The 20,693-nt window shown below is 43.6% G+C and overlaps 2 protein-coding genes across 2 annotated transcripts; both read right to left on the bottom strand.

Annotated features, from left to right (window-relative positions):
* Positions 1-4,288: 4,288 nt before the first annotated feature.
* On the bottom strand, positions 4,289-20,687 carry mmp15a (matrix metallopeptidase 15a). The gene is made up of 10 exons (XM_061075960.1): positions 20,635-20,687; positions 18,122-18,270; positions 16,983-17,105; positions 16,574-16,896; positions 15,634-15,795; positions 12,133-12,518; positions 11,723-11,861; positions 10,286-10,433; positions 10,042-10,157; positions 4,289-5,668 (listed from the first exon to the last, which is right to left on the bottom strand). Exons 2-10 carry the CDS (start codon positions 18,223-18,225, stop codon positions 5,202-5,204), a joined length of 1,968 nt encoding a protein of 655 aa, XP_060931943.1. The 5' UTR covers positions 18,226-18,270; positions 20,635-20,687; the 3' UTR covers positions 4,289-5,201.
* On the bottom strand, positions 7,101-8,774 carry LOC133008698 (tripartite motif-containing protein 16-like). Its single transcript, XM_061075961.1, has one exon. It carries the CDS (start codon positions 8,772-8,774, stop codon positions 7,101-7,103), a length of 1,674 nt encoding a protein of 557 aa, XP_060931944.1.
* Positions 20,688-20,693: the final 6 nt, after the last annotated feature.

Genomic DNA, 20,693 nt, shown 5'->3' with positions numbered 1-20,693 from the left:
TTTCTCAGAGTAACAGAGTTGTGTTTCTTACCTGTGCGTCTACAGGTGCCTCTGCATACCGGTGGGGTGGAGAACCAGAGTGCCCCACAGCCGGCACAAGTGTGCTGGGATTTGCACAGTGGCTGCCTGCGGCTAACGGGATTACCCAGCAGCACCTGAAGGTCAAGGCACAATCCTGGACTGTGAGGAGTTGCAGATTAACGGCAGAGAAAAGTGTCATCAGGACGAGACGTCATCAGACAGAAGAGAACCGTAGAAAACAGCAACAGAGAAAAGTGATGATTTCCTCATAAAGCTGCAGACTCGGGGGTTTGTGATAAAGAAGTGACAAGTTCCTTTTTTCCAGGCAGTTGACAGCTGAATCTAATTATGACCAAAATGTCTAATCTGTTGTATTTGATATATTATGAGTTTGCATTTCGATCATGAATTTTGTGTTTCTGCCAAATAAGGGAACTTTTAAAACATCACTTCTTTCCCATTTCCTTTTGTCGTGATAAAGAAGAATAAAAAAGTACATATTTTGAACACACGTCTCTTTTGTGACCTACAAGCAAACTGTATTTGTCGGTGCTTGAATCTCCTGTTTTCTCGTCCTACCACCATCTCTGTTCCTCATTATCTCATCCTCATTACTGTTTGATCCCCAGGGAGTGACGCAGCGCCTCTTGCTGACCGACAAGCAGCGAGAGGTTTATACTGTAGAGTCAAGCATTCGACTAAATGACGGTCAGGTGGAGACGGAGAGGAGGGAAAAGCTTATTAGTCTCAGGGTCTGATCAGAGCTCTGCTGATCTACTTCCTCTTCTTGTCGTGTTGCAACATGACATTTTTATTTATCTGTTTTAGTCACATATGACCTTAAATGTTAAACAGCAAAACCTCAGATGTATTTTCTTCCATAGAACCCTCCTATAGATGCTGTAGCTTTAGAGTTTCAAATTATAATCCAGGGGTTTCAAAAAATGTTCCTTGTCCCCCCTTATAAAACAAACTACTCTACTCCCCTTGACACATTCAACATGTCCATGTGTTGTTAGTATGAATATATTATATATAAAATAAGTAATATACGTCATTATACTTCATATAAATGTGTGTATTGGCTGTAGTTTCATCTCTTGTCCTGCTCTGTTAATCATCTCCTCTGGGGAACCTCTTGGAAAGAACCCAACCTCATTTGGAAACCACCGCACTAAAACCACATAACCGTATATAAAGAATAAAAAAACCTCCACGTCACAAGCAGCTGCAGCAACAAACTGTTTCTCATGAATATAAAATATATCACAAGCTTTTCTCCATTGAAAGTTGTAAAAAAATAAGTTAGAAAACCTGTTTTTAACAATGATCAGGGAAGAAAGAGAAAGCAAAGAGGAGGAGGAAGATAAACGTTAGTGGAGATAACGGAGGGAAGGAGAGAAATGTTGGCATGAAGCTGGAAAGTGATTAGTGATTATCCAGATCTGCCCTCGCCAATAAGGCAGCAGGTAAACAGGAAATGAGACATTTTGATCTAATGGGTTAAATATGATGATGAAGCTGCTGCAGTGGAGCTCCAGATAAACAACCTGAGCAGAAGTCATGGTGAACTGCACATGTCAGGTAACAGTCAGGAAGGTAGAGCCCTGGAGAGGTGGAGAAACATTCACTGGGTCAGACGTCCTGTTGTTTTGCTGCAGAGTGGGAACCTGCTCCTGAGCCAGGAGGCTGTCGGCAGATCCCATTATCAGCTCAGCAGGGGATAAGCTGTGAGAACATGTCCATGACACAGACCCTTGGCTGGAAGAGGCAGCTCCACACTGGCCTCAATCTAAATGAACAGCTGGATCATATAGAGGAGAGGGCAGGTTGGGGCAAGGAGTCAGGAGAGAGGAAAACAGCGAAGAGGAGGGAATCTGTTTTCTCCCCCATCAGGGAAAATCAGAGTTGATCACACACTATTTGTCATTGTTTTATTAAATGAGGTGAAAGAGAAAGCGGAGGACGAGGTAAAGCTGCAGTGGATGATCTGTGACAGAAGCTAATCCTGATTACCTCTGACGTGAAGACGTCCAGGGAGCTACTGTCACTATCTCACAACAGACAAAGACAGTGACACACAGACCTCATGTGCACACACACAGGCAGAAAAATACATTCCATCTGTACGGTGGGATTCAGACCCACAACTTAGCATCATTCCACAAAGTGTCATGGTAATCCATCTAGTAGTTTGTGTATAATAATGCAGAGTAAAACGTAACTTCCTTGGTGGATGTGAATATATGACTGACAGAGCATTTTTTACTTATACTATACTATATTCAATATATATATATAAGGTCAGTTTAGTTGCACTTACATGTAGAACTAGTAGTTTGGCCTTTTTGAAGCAAATTGAATGTACTTGATTCTTGTTGTTCTGGGTTCTACCCTCGCGGTTGAATGTGAGTTGTTTGAGATAAAATAATGAAATGTAATGTAGATATATATTAATTTGTTGTATTGCTACTGTAACACATTCTTCCACCACCGCCTAAGTATAAAAAGTATTAAGCAGCATTAAAATAACCTTTAAAAAGAAATATAGTCACACATAAAATGAAAACACTTAAATCAGTGCTGCAGTAAACGTCCATACTTACTTTACAGCATTCCATCTGTGTATAAGCACACAATCAAAATTTTAACTGTTATTTTCTGCTTTACTTTATGAGATTATCGTTGTGTTTATGTTGTCGTCAGCATCATTTCACGAACAATGATTCCCTCTTGTGGCCAAAACTACAATCGACTTCTTGAACTTGACATTTGCGCAGCAGGATTAAACGTAATTACAAGAACCTGAAGCCATAAACAAGAACACAAAAAAAGCCATAAACTGCACACAACTGCAGCATTGTGTTGCATTTACCTGTGAGTTTTTATTGTGAAATCATTTAATGGACTCTACTCAGGAGTGCACAGGCCTAACAGAACATGCCCCGCATGCATCAACATGGTAGTAATAATCTACAAAATGTACAAAACTACAAATTATAAGCAAAGTTTAAAAGAAAAAGAAGAAGAAACACACTTTTAAAATGGTCCCTCATGCTATTTATAGTTAAAAACAATGCCCCCCAATGTTCACAGACATAAGGCCGATTCATGGTTCTGTGTCAGAGCTACGCCGGAGCTGAGATTCAACTCAGAAGCACGAATCGGGCTTTAAGGCACAAAACGACACATGTAAAACAAAATACAAGCACAATGTAAAGGCACAGATATAAAGAAAAGGTTAATGATCGTAGCATGTGAATAGTGGCTTTACACAGACACAGATAAAGAGAGACGGACAGAGACAGAGAGAGGCCCGATGGAGAGAATACACGTTCAGACAGGATCACATCAGGATCTTTTAAATGCTCGAGCGGACTCTGACACAAGAGTGGAGAAATACAATTCATACGTTCAGGAGCAGAGAAGCAGAAATTAAAGAAAAACGGGACAGACTGAAAAAAATAATCAAATAAGAGGGAGGGAGGGAGGGAAGGAGGGAGGGAGAGAGCAGAGGAAGTCATCTCTCGCTCTTGACAACAAGAAGAGCAAAACAAGACGAGTTGAAATAAAGAGGAGTGGACTTCATGGCCCGATGTAGGTCAGGAGAAGCAACGCCAGCGCTGCCCCTCCCCGACATCCTTCCAACCTCCCTCCTTCCCTCAGAAATGAAAAGCTGCCCCCCCCATCCCTCTCCATTCCTTAATCTCTCTTTCTTTCCCTCCCCACCACCGTCTTTTTTTAATACCTCCTCCCTTTTTGCATTTTTCCCTCCACTCCCCTCTCCCCTCTCTCTCTCTCTCCCGTGCCTGACATTACTAAATCAGCAACATGTGGCTTTAATGGAAACCAGACCCCTGATCCATTCTCCTCCAGCCTGCAGGCTGCACACTGAAATGAGCTCGGACTCCGTTCAGCTGCAGCAGGAAGACGAGAAGAGGAGAAGAAGAGATAGAGAGAGACACACATCAGGTTGCTGTGTTTAAATGGACAGATTTGATAGAAACCACATAGCTTTTTTTCGATTCTATACTTTTAAAAGTGATTTAATTGCCCTCCCCACCCCTCTTATATTTCATCCCAGCCTCAACACCAGTCGTAAATCAATACGTCTCCACTGGGATCGTGTTTTCATTTTATATTGTGGCTGTGGTGGGAGGAGAGGGAGGCTGGAGCCCGTGTGTCTGTGAGCAAAAACTCTATGTGCCTTTGTCTAGGGAAGTGGTCGTTCTGTGTGTGTGTGTGTGTGTGTGTGTGTGTGTGTGTGTGTGTGTGTGTGTGTGTGTGTGTGTGTGTGTGTGAACATGTGGACATGCATGCACACATGAGTGCAGTGAGGTGTTTTTTTTTTTTTTAGATCATGTGATACTGGTGTGTGTGTGTGAGGGCAGACAAAATGGGCTCAGTGGGAGAAGGGCAGCCATGGACGCACACAGCTGTCAGACATTCCTGCACAGGTCGGAGGACAAGCTTCTCCTGCTTGTGTTTGTGTGTGTGGGTGTGTGTTTGATAAACTCAGTTTTCACGAACACACACACACACACACACTCATGTCTGCAGTGAAGCAACCTCAATAAAACAAAAACAACAAAAAACAGAACGAAAAGTGCAAATTCTCAGAAGGAAAATGTCAAACTTGTTGATTCAAATGTAATAAAAAGTTGTTCTTATTAGTAAATGTGTTCACTTTGTGTTTTAATAGCTGTAAGCACATGTTTGTGTGTTTGTACAGTGTGTGTGTGTGTGCTTCTGGTTAATGTATGTGCATTATCGACTTTTTCTGCATTTAAACTACAAATACAACAACTGTCCCTTCTTTGTATGATTAGTCTTGTGCATTTTAACACATTTGGTGATTTTAAGTTGTGATGTAAACAGGGATGATTTTCTAAGAAATAGATGTTGTGAGACATCTGAAAGGCACAGAGGGAGGTACAGGAATAAAACCTCAAGGCCGCTAGAAGGAAATGTATACTGTCGGTCCACAGGCACCAACTCTACCACTTTAGGATTATTTCAAGTTCTCACAATGAATGGGATTCAAAAAGGTGACTCTTCCTCAGCTTTGTCAGACTTTAGCACTGCGTCAAAGCCTCTTTCAGTCGTGTGTAAAAATGTGATGCCAGCGACTGCGCCGCACAAATGATCAACACCTGTTCCACCTCCTCCACCTCTGTGCCTCACACCCAGTCCTGCAGCGAGCGCTTGCAGTGCACCAAGGCCCTCGGCGGTTCTTTGTTCTTCAGAGTCCTGAGGATGGCGTAGACGAGGACGAGGATGCACAGGATGAGCACGAGAGGAACAGTCACCATGATCAGAGTCATGATCTTTGACTCGTTGTCGGCCATCGACACCACAACGTTCACGTCCTGGTCGTCCTCTCCGTCCGTGATGTCGGGCTTCGAGCTGGTGTCTTCCTCTGCGTTTGTGTCTTGATCCGGTTCCTTGCTCTCGTCTTTGCCTCGGTCCGAAGGCTTCACTGGTTTGTCTTTGGCTTCCTGCTCCGTGTCCGTGTCGGGCGGAGGGTCCGGAGCGCCCGTGCAGCCCATGAAGTCCTTCAGGATGGAGCGAGGGAAGCCCTTCTCTGCTTCCGTCTTGTGGTTGTCAAACCTCCAGTAATTGCTGCCCTTGTAGAAATAGGTGAAAGCTGCGTGAGAGGGAGATAAAAGAGATTTCGGTCAGAAGACTCACGTAGAATGGAGCATTGAAAGAATGATGCCCAGTAGAAAACAAGGAGCTCATGGAGTGGGGAGGCGAGGATGATAGGTTACGGGTGGAGGCTTTTGAAATGTTGCATGAATGACTGCAGTGGTAGAATCGACAGGAAGCAAAGAGATCATCATAACAAGGTTTATTGGTTTGTACAAAATTTGCCGTCTTATCGAGGGTTATGCATCAGGATAATTGAAAAATAGATCAATTGGAATCAGTCTTTCCTAAAATGTTGATCTACACCTTCATTGACCTTTTAGAAAAGCTGAATTAGTCATTTCAGGCTAAAGGCAAAAAAAACACAGAAAAGATTCGAAAGATTTCCAGTTCTCTGTTTGAACAACAGATTTGAAGCCTCGTTTATTCGACCATTTGTCTTTTTGATGTGAAACTAAGTTCACAGACTCAGGAATGTTTCTTCAGGGACCAGTTTATTCTCACTCTGTCCAACTTTCCAACATTTTGAACCAAAGTGACTTTTGCATGTCCAGAGCTGTTAAGCAATAAGTTTTACAAAAATATGTCCCCACTCAAAACCATGAGAAAGCTAAATATCAGCTAGAAGGGCAGAAAGGGCACAAACCTCCACCAAGGCTGATTGGCCACTTCATCACCATAGTGCAAATACATGTATTTAGATCAGACACATACAAAAAACATTTTCTGTAAACTGTTTACATTAACCACAGGCAAAATGTTCCTTCTCTGATAGAGCAGAAAGGAATATCTGTTATTGTACTGTAACCCAATAAAGATGTAACCCAATAAAAATACTTATAGTGATTCACAGAGTCCAAAACATCATCTGGATCCACACAGAATTTCACAATTTGGAAAAACACCAGATTTTGCAATACTAAAGCTGAATAAACAAAAGTTGATAAGTCAGAATGTGAAAAAAAAAACATGGAAGCTAAAAACAAAATATGTTGACATCATTCCAAATGACGAAGAGCAAAGGTCAGGGTTGACTTGACATATTAATAATTTGAAACGTAATTTAAAAAAAATGTCTGAATTTATGTGTTAGGCACTTGTGAGAGATTTAATTTGAGAGATTCAATTTGCAATGTAAAAAGTAATTTCTGACAAGTTCACATTTAAACCTAAGTCTTTAAGAACTATAGAAAAACCTCCATATACTATAAATGTGATATGTTATTGTTATTATAACTATAATTATGTTAAATTCCGAGTTTGAATAAGTCTTTCCAGTTACTATGGTGCCACTTGAACAAACACGGATGTACATTTGACATTTTGATGGACAGGTGCAAAGCAGATATGTCAACAAGCTGTGAACAACAAACAAGGAAACCAAAGAAGTTCAAGCAGAGAAATGTACATCTCTTTAAAATGCCTCCAGTCTATTTGAGGCCAGAGAACTCAGCTGTGTCTCCGTAATAAAGCCACAGTCCAGCATGGAGCGGCTGAGTGAACGTGGTCTGGACTCTGTGCAGGAGCGTCATGGCGGCGGAGATGCTGTAGAAGGACAGAACGCCGGCGCCGTGATCCAGGTACACTCCGACTCTGGAGCACTGCGGCCCCGACAGTGGAGTTTTGAGATTGTTGTGGTAAAAGTTATAACTGTATCGGTCACAATCTAACGTCCAGGATTTGTCGTTGAGTCCAAATCCACATTCGCAGGAGTTCCCTGCTCTGCTGATGTTCTTGTAGGCGACAGCGACATAAACTCCTCTTCCGCTCCACTCCACCTCCCAGTAGCAGCGTCCCGTCAGACCCTCTCTGCTCAGGACCTGACACCAAATCGAGAATCGGTCCGGGTGCCAAGGGTAACACTGCTTTTTGTTCATAAATGTTGCTTTTCTGTTCCCCTCAGATAATAAGAGACGCGTGTTTGCTGTGTTTGGATCCAGTGTGAGTTCCTGTGAATACTTTAGGAAGTCAGCTCTGGTCTTGGGCTCTCGTTGGGACAGTGTAACAACAGCCGGAGTCACCGTCGGTGAATCGTTTGTCCGTGTCTCGCTCAGAATGGCCTGAAGCTGATCTCCGACCTTTGACACGGCGACCATCAGATCCTCAAAGAACCTCTGAGGCCGGGTGCTGATGCTGGATGAGTGTGTGGACTCTCTGAGCGGTGACAGGGAGGAGTAGCTCTGCAAGAACTGGTTGTGGTCCTCTGTGTCTGAGAGCTGCTTCAGCTCAGCGTCTCTCCTCTTCAGCTCAGTGATCTCCTGCTCCAGTCTCTCCTGAAGCTCTCTGACTCGACTCACTTTGGTTTCCTGCTGGGATCTGATCTGCTGCCTCACATCAGAGCTTCTTTTCTCCAGCAGACGGATCAGCTCAGTGAAGATCTCCTCACTGTCCTCCACTGCTTTATCAGCAGAGCCATTGACGGCCTCCTCCTCCAGCTGAAGCTCCTTCACGTCTTTCTCTCTGTCCTGGACTCTCTGCTGGATCTTCTCCCTGCTCAGCTCCAGCTCCCTCTGCCTCTCGGTCCTTTCTGCTGCCGCTGACACCGTGTCGTGACCTTTGTGTTCATCCACAGGGCAGAGGTAACAGATGCACTGCTGATCGGTGCGGCAGAACATCTTCATCACCTCGCCGTGACGGGAGCAGATGTTCTCCTGGAGCTTCTCCGAGGGCTCCACCAGCTTGTGCTTCTCAAACGGAGCTGCTTCGTAATGAGGCTGCAGGTGTTTCTCACAATAAGAGACCAGACAAACCAAACAGGACTTGAGGGCTTTTAGTTTTCTCCCAGTGCAGACGTCACAGGCCACATCTTCAGCTCCGGCGTAGCAGCAGCCGTCAGCAGGAGCAGCTTGGAGTCCGGACTTCCTCAGGTCCTGCACTAAATAGGCCAACATGGTGTTTTTCACCAGGACAGGCCTCGGTGTGAAGCTCTGTCTGCACTGAGGGCAGCTGTAGGTTCCCTTCTTGTCCTCATTGGTCCAGTGGGTATTGATACAGCCCATGCAGTAGCTGTGTCCACAGGGAATAGTCACGGGAACCTTCAGCAGATCCAGACAGATCGAACAGCAGAATTGTTTTCCGTCCAGTTGATTTTCTTGTTGCGCCATTTCACCCCCGTGACAGTGACAGTCAAAGAGTTTCACTCGGAGCAGAAACAAAGCCTGCGCTCAGAAAGAAAACAAGTCGCTGCTCCTTCTGCTCTCGTTCACTTTACTTGAGTGACTCATTTCCCGTATTTCACACCATGCTGTTTGAGCCTGTCCTTATACTTACAGATCTGTGCAGAGGAGGAGCCAGATAAATATCAGGACAGGGTGGAGCTTGTTGTGTTTGAGAGCAGGAAGAAGAGAGAGGGTTTTTCCTGCTTTTCTGCATTTCGCGAAGATGAGTTGTTTGCGAGAGGAGTGTTTTTTTAATCGGTGTGTTGTCACATGTTTAACTAAATGGTTGCACTGGGAGACGTCACATTCATCTCACGACAACACACATTGTGATATTGCTTTCACACAGTGCCAGCAATATCAGGTTGGTTTGTCTTGCCCAAGGAAACCTCGGCACTTGCATCGGAGGAACTAGGGATTGAACCACCGACCTTTAGTGGACTAGTACACTCATACAACTCCTGAAGTTTAGGTTTAGTTTATAAGTTTTGTTGTCTTTGATTATAAAACCGATTCCTGAGTCCCAGTGACGAGCTGAGAACAGAATAACCTCAAGAACAAGCAGCAACTTGTAGCTTGAAATCAGTTTAGATAGAGAAATAAGTTATAATCACACCGTGTCAGTTTGATAGCTCCACTCTGATGCTGCATTCAGGTGACATGGGAAACATGGAAGAGAAGAGTTTCCATTCAACAGACATTATTCACATCGGCTGTAAACACAACACGGGAATGTTAAGACTAAATAAATGACAAAATTGTAAATAGATTTCAGGGTGTCAATATTACTGTGTGTTAAAAAAACAGATTTGGAGCACCATTAGAAAAGGAGATAAGATCTGAATGTTACTGAGCGATTGCTTTCAGAGCAGCTTTGCCACAAATCTAATTTCCAAAAGGAAGGATGTTGCCAACCCTCAAACCAGAGCTCTCATTCCTCCCTTCTCTCTCTTTCTCTCTCTCATCCTCTCACCCTTCTCTCTGCTCCGCTTGCTCCAGCCTAACCAAGCTTTCCCTTCTCTGTCTTTAACACACCCCATATCACCACTCTAACCTTTCCTTCCTTCCCTCCCTCCACCTCTGCTCACTCTCTCTGTTCTCCTGTGGTCAACATTGTGTGCACAGCTTTCCGTGTTTGTTGTCTCACCAACAGGGGGCTTATCTGACGTTCCCTTTCCTCGAATAAAAACTGGATTTAAAAGTCATTACTTACCACCGTCGTCACTGAGAAAGGCTCCTTTGGGGGAGGGAGGAATCCGGCCCCATCTGCTGATTGGCTTGGGGAAGTCACGGTCTGTGGTCCGGGTCTCCTCACTGTATCGCCAGTATCTGCACACAGACGGACAAAGAAGTATATAGATCTATAGAGTTTAACGACAACTGGGACAATATCTATTTCCATGCTTGCCGTCTAAATAGGCCCCTGTTGCATACTCTTGCATGTGTCAGTGATATACCTGTCTCCTGAGAAGAAGTATGTGTATCCGTTGGGCTCCCACCAGATTGCTGTGTCTATATTGTGTGGAACTCCTTGTCCGTACTCGTGTATGGGCTGCGGGTATCCTGGCAGCACATCAGCCTCCCTGAACACCCAGTATCTGTCATCTGCAGGGACAAAAAGGACCAATGTTTCTCTAGAGAGATGGGGACACACATAGTATAACATTCATGCACATGCCAGTACCAGGCTTAGACTAAGAGAATGGAAATACAAGAAAAAAGCTGATGAAGAGAGAAACAGAAACAAAAAGGGGCCAAAACCCGTTGGCACATGGAGAAAAAGCAATGACTAGAACATATGGCATATGTCATGGGGTTTACCCACTCCAGAGGAAAAGTGGAAAGGACAGGCAAGGTAGAAAATGTAGGCATAACACTGATTTTCCAAGATTTACTTTTGTGGGAGCCAGTTTCTCCCCGAACCCTAACCTTTGGACACACATTCAGCCACTTTCCACCTCCACTGCCAGGGTGCGACACACCGCAACACACTGCACTCAACAATACAGCCTGCACACAGTGGCTTTCACTAGTCACTGCACACTGACGTTGAAATACTGTTTGAATATTATCAAGTGATGTTTCGTCTGCTGCAGTACTTAAGTAATTTCTGCAGGTTTTCATGCGTATTTGATCCAAGACTCCTGAGTTAGGATCCCGCAGCACTTCACGCTGAATGAATTCATGATCGATAGCAAGAAAAAATCCTGAAAATGCACGACAAAGCCCAACATGGCCTCATTGCTGAAGTGAAAGCTCTGCAGCTGCTCACATCTGGAGCAGAGCAGGCTGATGCAATCCTCCACCTCTCTGATGAGGCCTTTTGGGGCTCAGCTGGACTGGGAGCATACTGGGCCAGTAACAGCTGCCACACGGATCTCGAGAACTCAGTAACACACACACACACACACACAAGAATACACTCAGTGAGACAGTCACACACACACAAAGGAGGCCAGGGCATTATTAGTGAGAGCGAGAGAGAGAGCGAGCGAGAGAGAGAGAGAGAGAGAGAGAGAGAGAGAGAGAGAGAGAGAGAGAGAGAGAGAGAGTGCGTGCCAGATACACGGAGTTATAGCTGTGTTGAATTATTACCATCACCTCATGAATCACACTGAGGTGGGAGGGGGACGAAAACTGCAGATTTTGCAGAGTTTCAGTCTGAACAAATCAAAGCAGAGATTTGTGTCCCTCTCACCATTTTGTCTTTGTGGAGCTCACACGTCAACTCTGCAGCTGTGGATCTGACCTTTTGTTGTGCCCTAAAGCACTTAACTATAAACATGCTCAGCATAGTTTTCCAAGAGGCTCTTGATGTAATAAACCAGCATGGGGCCACGATGTAGGCAGAGCAGCAAATTCTTTTAAATTGTCAATAAACAGCTTTGACGAACCTTTAAAGAAGACAAATTTGCCGTCGTGGCGTTCATAGGCGGCGTCGATGTCAGTGGGAAGGCCGACCCAGAAGACCGATATGGGCATGGGGTAGTTATCCAAGACCCGGTTCCTCCGCACCCGCCAGAACCAACGACCCTGCACGAGTGAGGAAATGAAATAATAATGTGTTTCATCTGGTCGTCTTTCATTAAACATATTCCCCTTACACAACGTTATCCTGTTGTGACTCTGAGCTGCGTCCTGTCGGTTCGGAGAGTTGGAAATGTACTTTCCTGTGTAGGTCAGAGGTCGTGGAAACACCAGGCGGCTGTGACACGCCCGTTGATCCACACCATGTGGATGAAGCTTATAAATGTCGAACCCAACACAAGGACCTGGTTTTAACACAACTTCTGCAGATGCTCACCTTGAAAACAAACATCTCTCCTCTCAGCATGGTCACCGTGTCGAAGTCCCCATCGCAGATGTCCGGGGCCTGGTTGTCAGGCTGCTTGGGAGGCCGAGGAGGAGCAGGGGGCCGAGGAGGAGGAGCAGGGGGCCGAGGAGGGTCATCCTTTCTCACCGGTGGGGTGACAGGTTCTGGTTGACGCGCTGAGACGGTAGAGGTTGTGGTTGGGAGGACGGGAGTTGAGGTAGGGGTCGGCTCCGGGCGGGCCGGGGGATCCTGGGTCGGGTTGGGGGGTTCAGGTGTGGGATCGGTGGGGGGAGCGGGAGTGGGAGCATCTTCAGGAGGGGAAGTGGAGGTCGGGATGTGAGGAGAAGTGGGCGGGGCACCAGTGGAGAGAGGAGGACCTAAGAAAGAAAGGAAGTTTCAAAAATTAAAAAAGGGAAAAATCGACTTTCACCGTTCATAATTGAATACCTTTAACAACTTCCAGCTGAAATTAAATATGAAATAAAACCCTCCAGCCCGTCTGTGTGGAATTTGCTTTAAACCCTCCTCCCTTCTCCGCACAGTGTCCTCTCTATCTCCCTCTCGCACAAAGACAAAGTCATTTTCCATTTTGTGCAGCGGCTAAAACGTCCGACTGTGACTGGGCTGCAGCTCTTTGGAAAACCGAGCGCTGCCGGTTGCTACGAGAGGAAAACACATAGATACATTAAATTATGTAACAGCCAGAGACAGCTGATGGACTCAAAGATGCACCGAGGAGACTCCGGGCCAGAAACATTTCTAGGAATATATCCAGGCTGCTGTTGGCCTGTTACTCCGCCAGTAAGATGTGGAACTCAAATTCAGTATCTCTGGTACAATCTAATAACATTTTGGAGCCACACAGATGACCTATTTTTCCCTGATTTTTGGTAACTTGCTCAAGTCTGCTTTACTTCACTTCTACTCTTCCTGAGTTTGTGGTATGGACTTGGATTTGAGAGACTTGTAGAACTCACTATGTCCCCAAAGAATCACAGGAATAATGGACTGTTATACGAGCAGCTGAGGGTGGAAGTGTGTCTGGTATTAACATCCATCACAAGTGGACAGGAAGGGTTTGAGACCCCATTTGGAGGTGGTCCAAGCGAACCTTGCCCAGATTCTCTTCTCGCTATCTTTATGCAAATCCCTGGTCCACATCTGAAGGACCGCCCCTCACATGACGTCTTTAGACCTCCTACAGTTTGAACCCAACGTATTATGACACTTCTCCGTGCTCATACCTTGATCTATTTGTGGCCACCGCACCGTCACAGCTTTAGCTTCGGCACTTGTTGACATGCATGACTCAGGCCCACAGATAAACAGTATGAGTCATGACACACACACACACACACACACACAGAGACGACGCTGTCAGTTGAAAGGTTGTTGTCCAGTGGCAGAGACAGTTCTGTTGATGCTACAACTGGTTTTTCCTCTGTGGCCATTTGGGACTAATGGAAGCAACTGTAAACTCAACTCTGTCCATCTTGTTACGAAGCTGATATAATGAACATGGAGTCATTGTTTTTATCCACCTGGTGAATTTAAGTCCTCTCAGGTCTGTGTTGGCTCCACAGACTCCACGGGGGGATATATCTGTCTCTTTGGCTGCAGTATTACAGTATCACCGTGTCTGACCCCATTCACATAACACATAGTCCCTGATGGAACCTGATCCATTGTTGATATAAAAATTGATTAGTGCAGCTTTAAAGAACAGCAATAAATGCTAAAAAATATATATATATACTGTCTTATTTCACAAGTTAACGGTCTCTTTTACAGCAGGTAACAAAGCAAAAAGCTCCAGAGCTGGATATGAATTGATCCCATGTCCCTCCTCCAATTTATGGACGGGAACATATGAGAAGATGAGGAGGAAAAACTAACCTGGAGGCAGAAAACTACAAGGCTGCCGCCGCTTTCATGAAGAAACTTCCACAGAGGAGAAATGTTTATCCTGCGTCAGTGTCTATTTAGAGTCTTTAGATCCTTTTCTTTTTTAATCAGAGCTTCCCTCATTCACAGTCATTTATTCAAGATCTGCCTAATAAAGGGAAACTACTGTTTAATTTCAGTCCAAACATTTCCCTCAGAGAATTTACAGCAGAAAAACCGACCAGATCTTTGCCAAAAAAGTTCCTCTGGTGCAGATCTGGAGTTCAGGCACAGCAAGACACCAGCGTGTGTGTGAGTGTGGAAAGATTTCAGAGTTTGCCAAAGTAAACCTTTTGACAACATTCCCAAAATGAATCAGATTTTGGATCTGTTACGCGACACCACAGATGTGACCAGGACGAAACAACGAACAGAAACAAATGTGGGGTAAATAAAGAGGGGGAAAAACGTTCAACCTCACTAGAAAATCCCTGTTTTTCTGTAGAAGACGAAGAATCACTCGGTATAAACAATGTCTGGGATTAATTCAGATGTGTAGCCTGTAATTACAGCTCTAATAAGAGGGGCCACTGCAGTAGCACACCCACGTGTACAAACAATACATTTTAATTTACATATGAGCTCTTTCTGTATCCAATACACACGCACATACACAAAGATGTTATCCGGCAATTAACAATGCCATCCATTCATACCGGGAATGCATGATACCATCATAACGGCATGCATGACATGCTGTTGCTGGTGTTGTGTGCGGTTCGGCCATGTGTGTCTCAAAGGAATCTAGTCTTCCTCGGAGTGGGATATAACCTCGAATTACAGCGACACTGTGTAGGCCAGCCTCCCAGTGATCTGAGAGCCACAGCCCTCCCAGTGTAGCAGCAACGAGAACTGGGAGGGACCTGGAGACTTCTGTTTTCCCTTCTGTCCCCTGTGCACCGTCCTCAGGCAGCGTGAAACCATTTCTGCTTTAAATATGAATCATTTAAAGCTTAAATCTCCTAACAGCTGCGTGGGAGCGTAATTTTCCAGCTCCATTGGATATGACTGATATGTTACTAGTTAATTTGCATATACTATATATACTGTACTATTTTTATATACTGTCTAACAATAACATTACCATCATATCATCAGTAATATTACCATCATCTTGCCACTGCACCTTATCTACCTATTTATCTTGTGTTTCTGTTTTTATTCTTTCTACCTCAATATTTTTCTATCTATCTATCTATCTATCTATCTATCTATCTATCTATCTATCTATCTATCTATCTATCTATCTATCTATCTATCTATCTATCTATCTATCTATCTATCTATCTATCTATCTATCTATCTATCTATCTATCTATCTATCTATCTATCTATCTATCTATCTATCTTAAAGCGTTTTCACATCCTACTTTTTGTGTACACAGGCCAATCTGACATCTGATTGAAGTCTGCAGAGGATGTGACGAGTCTCAGTGCAAAACTATTAAAGTACCTCAGTGGTTTTCTTAGCCCCCGAGTGGCTTTAAATAACTGTGACTGTCGAAGCCCCACAGGAACAGGTGTATCCGAGCAGCGTGGGCCTCTCACCGTATATGTGCTGTATTCCTCGGACGTCGTCCTCGTGCAGCGTGAAGTTGTCCGTGTGAATGTACTGGTAAAAAGGAGCCATGATGGCACTGGGGTTATCGGAGTGCTCCAGGCCCAGAGCATGACCGAGCTCATGGACGGCAACCAGGAAGAGGTCAATACCTGCAACACAGACACAGCATGTGAGAAAAAAATGAATACAACAAATACCATACGTATGATGATTGATACTTGATAGATTAAATAGCGCCGACATAAAGTTGGATTCAAATAAGTAACATGTAAAAAACAACTCTGACGTAAGATTGCTACCGCGGAAATTGAGGATATGTTTTCGTCTGCAGTTGTTTGTTTGTCTCTTAGTTTGCAGGATTACTCCAAAAAACGACTGGAGGATGTGATTTGGGTCAGGAAAGAGCTAATTACATTTTTGTGCAGATCAGAGGACAGATCCAGGAACTGCTTCTACTTCCTTTATCATTATGAGCTTTTAACAGAAAGAATCAGACATGGTTCGGGGACTGATATTTACGAGTGTGCGTGTACAGATCCAAATTAAATCTGGATATAAGGAAATTAAATGTTGTCCCAAAAGTGGAGTGTTGGGCCCAGAAGGAAATATGAGCTCTCTTAAGTACTCTTCTAGTTTCCTATGTGATCTCTGTGATCTGGTTCAACTTTTATGAAACACACAATATGAAGTTTTCCCACTATTTTGCAAATGATGATGATTGACAGTACAAAGATGGTGTTTACATTTCCCAGACTTAAGAAAACACATAAATCTAATTAAGGTAATAAATAACACTAACAAGCTTCAGAAGTTAACATTTTAATAGCATAGCATCAATCCCTCACGTTGTGGACATTGACAATTTGTCCCAGAAACGAGTTCAAGATCAGTTCCCTCGGGAATAAAGAATAAAATCAACCCACTGACCGTCTGGATTGTGGTTTTCAAGTGTCCAGGGCTCGTCTGCATCAAAATGTATGTCCCCACCAATTCCTGGTCCGGGGTAGTAGGCGTGTGCCAGTGAACCCCCCTCGCCGTCAAACAGGGACATGTCGCCGTGGAAACCAGAGGCGAACAGCAGCAGGATGTCGGCGAGCTCCGTCCGGCTGCCATTGATCCTGATGTCGTTTTCCATCGGCAGCTCCTCGAAGGTGAGGGGGGTGACACGCCTCCACACGGCCAAGGCCTTAGTGAGCGCTTCGTTCGTCAGGTCCTCTCCCAGCGAGGGGGGGATGAGCTGCTTCACTATGCTGAAGCCAGAAGAGAAGGTGGGCTGCGTTAAGGTTACTATGTTAAACTCGTTGTTGTGTTGTTGTTAAATCTCAGTGCTATGAACCTGTAAGTGAGGTGGTCTTTGTTCCACTGCTGCCCGGTGAGTGTGTAGCGCTTCTTTCTCGCACCGTCAACCGCCCGCTCGGGGTTTCTGTCGGGAAGGCCGCAACGTGGTCTGCGCATGGCTCTACACAAACACACAAACACACACAATAAACACACAATAAGCTGTTAGGTGCAAAAACACATTTACATTTCGTAAACTAGACCAATACAATTAAGTCAAATATCTGTAGAGTAATGTGATGCTAAAACTTGTAGCCAGTTAGTTAAGCTTAGCTGAGTCGTAATTCCGAATTGAGGGGGCGTTCCCGTTGCAACTTCCGACTTGGGGGTTCAGAATTACTGAGTCCCGAGGTTTAATGGAACGCGGCATGGGAAACAACTGTCCAAAGGTAACAAAACCTCACAATGTGTTGTTTAAGGTTTTCTAGTGTAACATCTATCTACAGAGCTAGGCTAACAGTTTCTCTCTAAAGCCAGTCTTTATGCTAAGCTAAGCTAACCAGCAGCTAGCCTACCTGTAGCATCATATTTGCGGTATCAATACTCTCATCTACCAATTGAAAGCAAGACCTCAACACGACCTATTTTCTAAAATGACAAACTGCTATTTTAAGACCTTGTAATATTTCCTTCAGCTTTCAGTATGAAAACAATGGCCGACTAAAGTGAATCAAGGTCACTGTGGAATATGAGGATATGACATAATAGTCTCAATAAACTCATTAGCGAAGAAGTGATATAAACAAAAACAAACTGAGCTACACGATGAACCTTATCATCGTTAAAAAAAGAAGGGTTATTAAGAGCTGGCCTTGTTTCAGCCGTCAGTGGTGATTTAAACACATCAAACTGGTAATGTCATTGTGTGCAGGAGAACAACCAGTTCCCTGCAACACATGGATCCAGGATGTGTGGCTGCTCAGATGTGGTTTTATTGCTTTAACTTGTGGCCTCGTATTGTTCCATCTATACAAATAGATGCATGAAAATAAAATAGAGCAAATGAATGATGAGCAAATTCCTACGTGCTCTTAAAACATCCCACAGAATCCTGTTTGTGGTCGCCGGAGACAAAGCGTTGTGTATGTTTGTGAGACATGAAAACAACCACAGCTACTCAGAGAATGATGAGCTTACGCTACAGTGCCGGGGTCCATCTCGCCGGTCACCTCCAGTCCGTAGAAGCGCTGCATGTCGCTGATGGCTTTGGACAGAATCTGAGCCGACTGCATGGTGGACATCTGTCCGCTGGCCTGGGACAGGTAGCCGAACTTACGGAGCCACGCCTGCGGAAGGAAAACACAAAAGTTACTCCACACGATGCCTTTTACTCGTTGTAAACACGCCTGAATGGACTGGGCTGTTCTCTTGTCCTGTGTTAGTGCTCCGGAGCTACTTCAGATTTATTCTTAATCATAGGAATAATACCAGTTCTTTAATATACCGTCACTTTTTGTTTGTTTGCGTGCTGGACATTCTGTGGAGAGATTTTTATAAACAGTCTATGGTGCAGAGGGAAGTTTGTGCTCATCCTTCCTGGTTTATCTGCAATTGAGATTTAATCAGCTTTATTATTGTTTGGCTCATGAATAGGTTTAAATGATTTACTTCAATGGTGTTTTTTTGTTTTTTCATACATTAGATGTCAAAAACTTCAAAGTCTGTTCATCAATCGGCAAAATCTTGAAATATTTCAATACTAGTCACTGCAGCAACAAAACAAACATGTGCTTTTACTTCTAACTTGCGCAAGAGGAAGTGATTGTTTTTGCCACGACGGAGATCATCATCCGGGAAGCTCGGTTTCTGATACGGTAAATACCACCAATCAGTGTAATTGTAGTTTATCTGAGGACTTAGCAAAGGATTCAACTCAGTCTGGAGATGGAAGGCACCGCCAATTGTTTCTGTTTATAATTTTGATCAATATTGAATGTATCGTGTGTCCAAGTATCACCAAATTCAGAACTGGAATTCCCTGGATCATTAACAATACACAAGCCAAGTGTGAAACCAATGAGATGAACAGTCCTTGAGATATGGGTTCCACATACAGACATAGACTTCAGTGGAATCAGTAGATAGACGAGCTGCTGACTGGCACTGTTCTGCTAATCTAGAACAATCCAGAGTCTAATGACAGGAGAGAGCATCCGAGGAAGTGAAAGAAAGAGAGAAGTGGAGATACACAACAGATGGCTTCTATTAACATTACAACATTCCTCCTTTTTTATTCCTGCACCGAGCAGAGGGGGAGACGAGAGAGCGTAAAAGGAAAAAGACAACAACTAAACCGTGTGTCAACCCATTTAACACACAGCTGTGCGTCTGTGCACTTCAGACACACTGTCTAGTGACACATGCTGAATTTTCCCTCTTTCTCAGATTTTCTCTGGAAGTGAACTTGAGTGTGTGGAGCCACGTAGCCGAGGGAAACATGGACGATGTCTCCTGAGGGGGAAACAATCTCTGTTGAGATTTATCCTCCTGGAAGCCTCAAGTGCAAGAGCTTTAAACACAACACCACAGGGCCTCTTATACAGAGGTTCAGGTACAGGCCAGGGGCTACACACAAACACACACACACACAAACACACAAAATGTACACACTCGGACAGAAAATCCTACTAGACAGTTTCTGCATAGCATGACAAGTCTCAACCAATCTCAAGTCAGAGTTAGCACATTCACACGAGGGCCTAAAGGACATGAGACAAAGGAAGACAAACTCTTTGTCTACCAGGGGTGTGCAAATCAAAATACAATATATACACATGTAGTATACAAAACTGCAAAAAAATATATAGACAGTGAAGCAGCATTCTGTGATTATGCAACAAAGATATGGAACAAACCCCGGCTACATATTAGAAATACATTCTCTGTAAAAACAAACTGCTCAAAACATATTTTTATGATCTTGATTTTCAATATTTCAAACATGTTTCTGCCTTCATTGTAACTTTCACCCTTTTTTTTAGCAATTAAATACTTTTGATACTTTTTCTTTCTAAGTGAGTTTCATTTGAGTTGTTCTGTTTCATATCAAACAAGTATTATTTTCTTTACCTCATCTCAGAACATTTTCTCAGGATATTACAATTGTGTTTATAACGTTATAATGTTAATACAATCTTTTCTTTGTCTACACAGCAGTTGAGGATAGGAAATGCAATACAGTTATTGTTGTAAAAGTTAATATGTTAAACACTTAAAAAGTAATCATAAGTGCTTATAATTACATTGTAGTATCTGGTACTGTAATATTATAATGTGCATGTGGTGTTTACAAATACTAGATTAGGAGTTTAAACGATGTTTAATTGGAAAATAATTCAGGAATTTTGAAAAAAAGGTTTTGATAAATTTTAACAATTATGTAGAGAAATAGATAGAGATATAGGTAAGGAGATAGAGCGATATAGATACATATACATAGCTAGTGATATAGATTGAGAGATATATAGATATAGTTGAGATAGAGAGAGGCGGACAGATATATTATTTTTTTTGTAAATTCTTGTATTTTTAACTATATGGATTAATATTGTGACCATCTACATCGTACATCTGGCGAATACAGGTAAGTAGGAGTATAGTAGTATAAGTATATATATATATGCTTTGCCTCAGAGACATTATCACTGTACCTCAGCACCGAAGCCTTCCTCCTCTGGAACATCTGTCTCTGTGCTGCACAGGCTCAGGG

The sequence above is a fragment of the Limanda limanda genome, chromosome 8 (genome assembly GCF_963576545.1).
Source record: "Limanda limanda chromosome 8, fLimLim1.1, whole genome shotgun sequence".
Lineage (NCBI taxonomy): Eukaryota > Metazoa > Chordata > Actinopteri > Pleuronectiformes > Pleuronectidae > Limanda > Limanda limanda.
This window is presented reverse-complemented; position numbering and strand designations above follow the sequence as displayed.

Bases quoted from the DNA above. Each gene is read 5' to 3' on its own strand.
- LOC133008698 (XM_061075961.1), bottom strand. From the start codon at position 8,774: ATGGCGCAACAAGAAAATCAACTGGACGGAAAACAATTCTGCTGTTCG.
- mmp15a (XM_061075960.1), bottom strand. From the start codon at position 18,225: ATGTCCACCATGCAGTCGGCTCAGATTCTGTCCAAAGCCATCAGCGAC. The intron at 17,106-18,121 runs GTAAGCTCATCA...GTGTTTGTGTAG, and splicing joins ATGGACCCCGGCACTGTAGC to AGCCATGCGCAGACCACGTT. The intron at 10,434-11,722 runs GTTCGTCAAAGC...TTGTCCCTGCAG, and splicing joins CAAATTTGTCTTCTTTAAAG to ATGACAGATACTGGGTGTTC.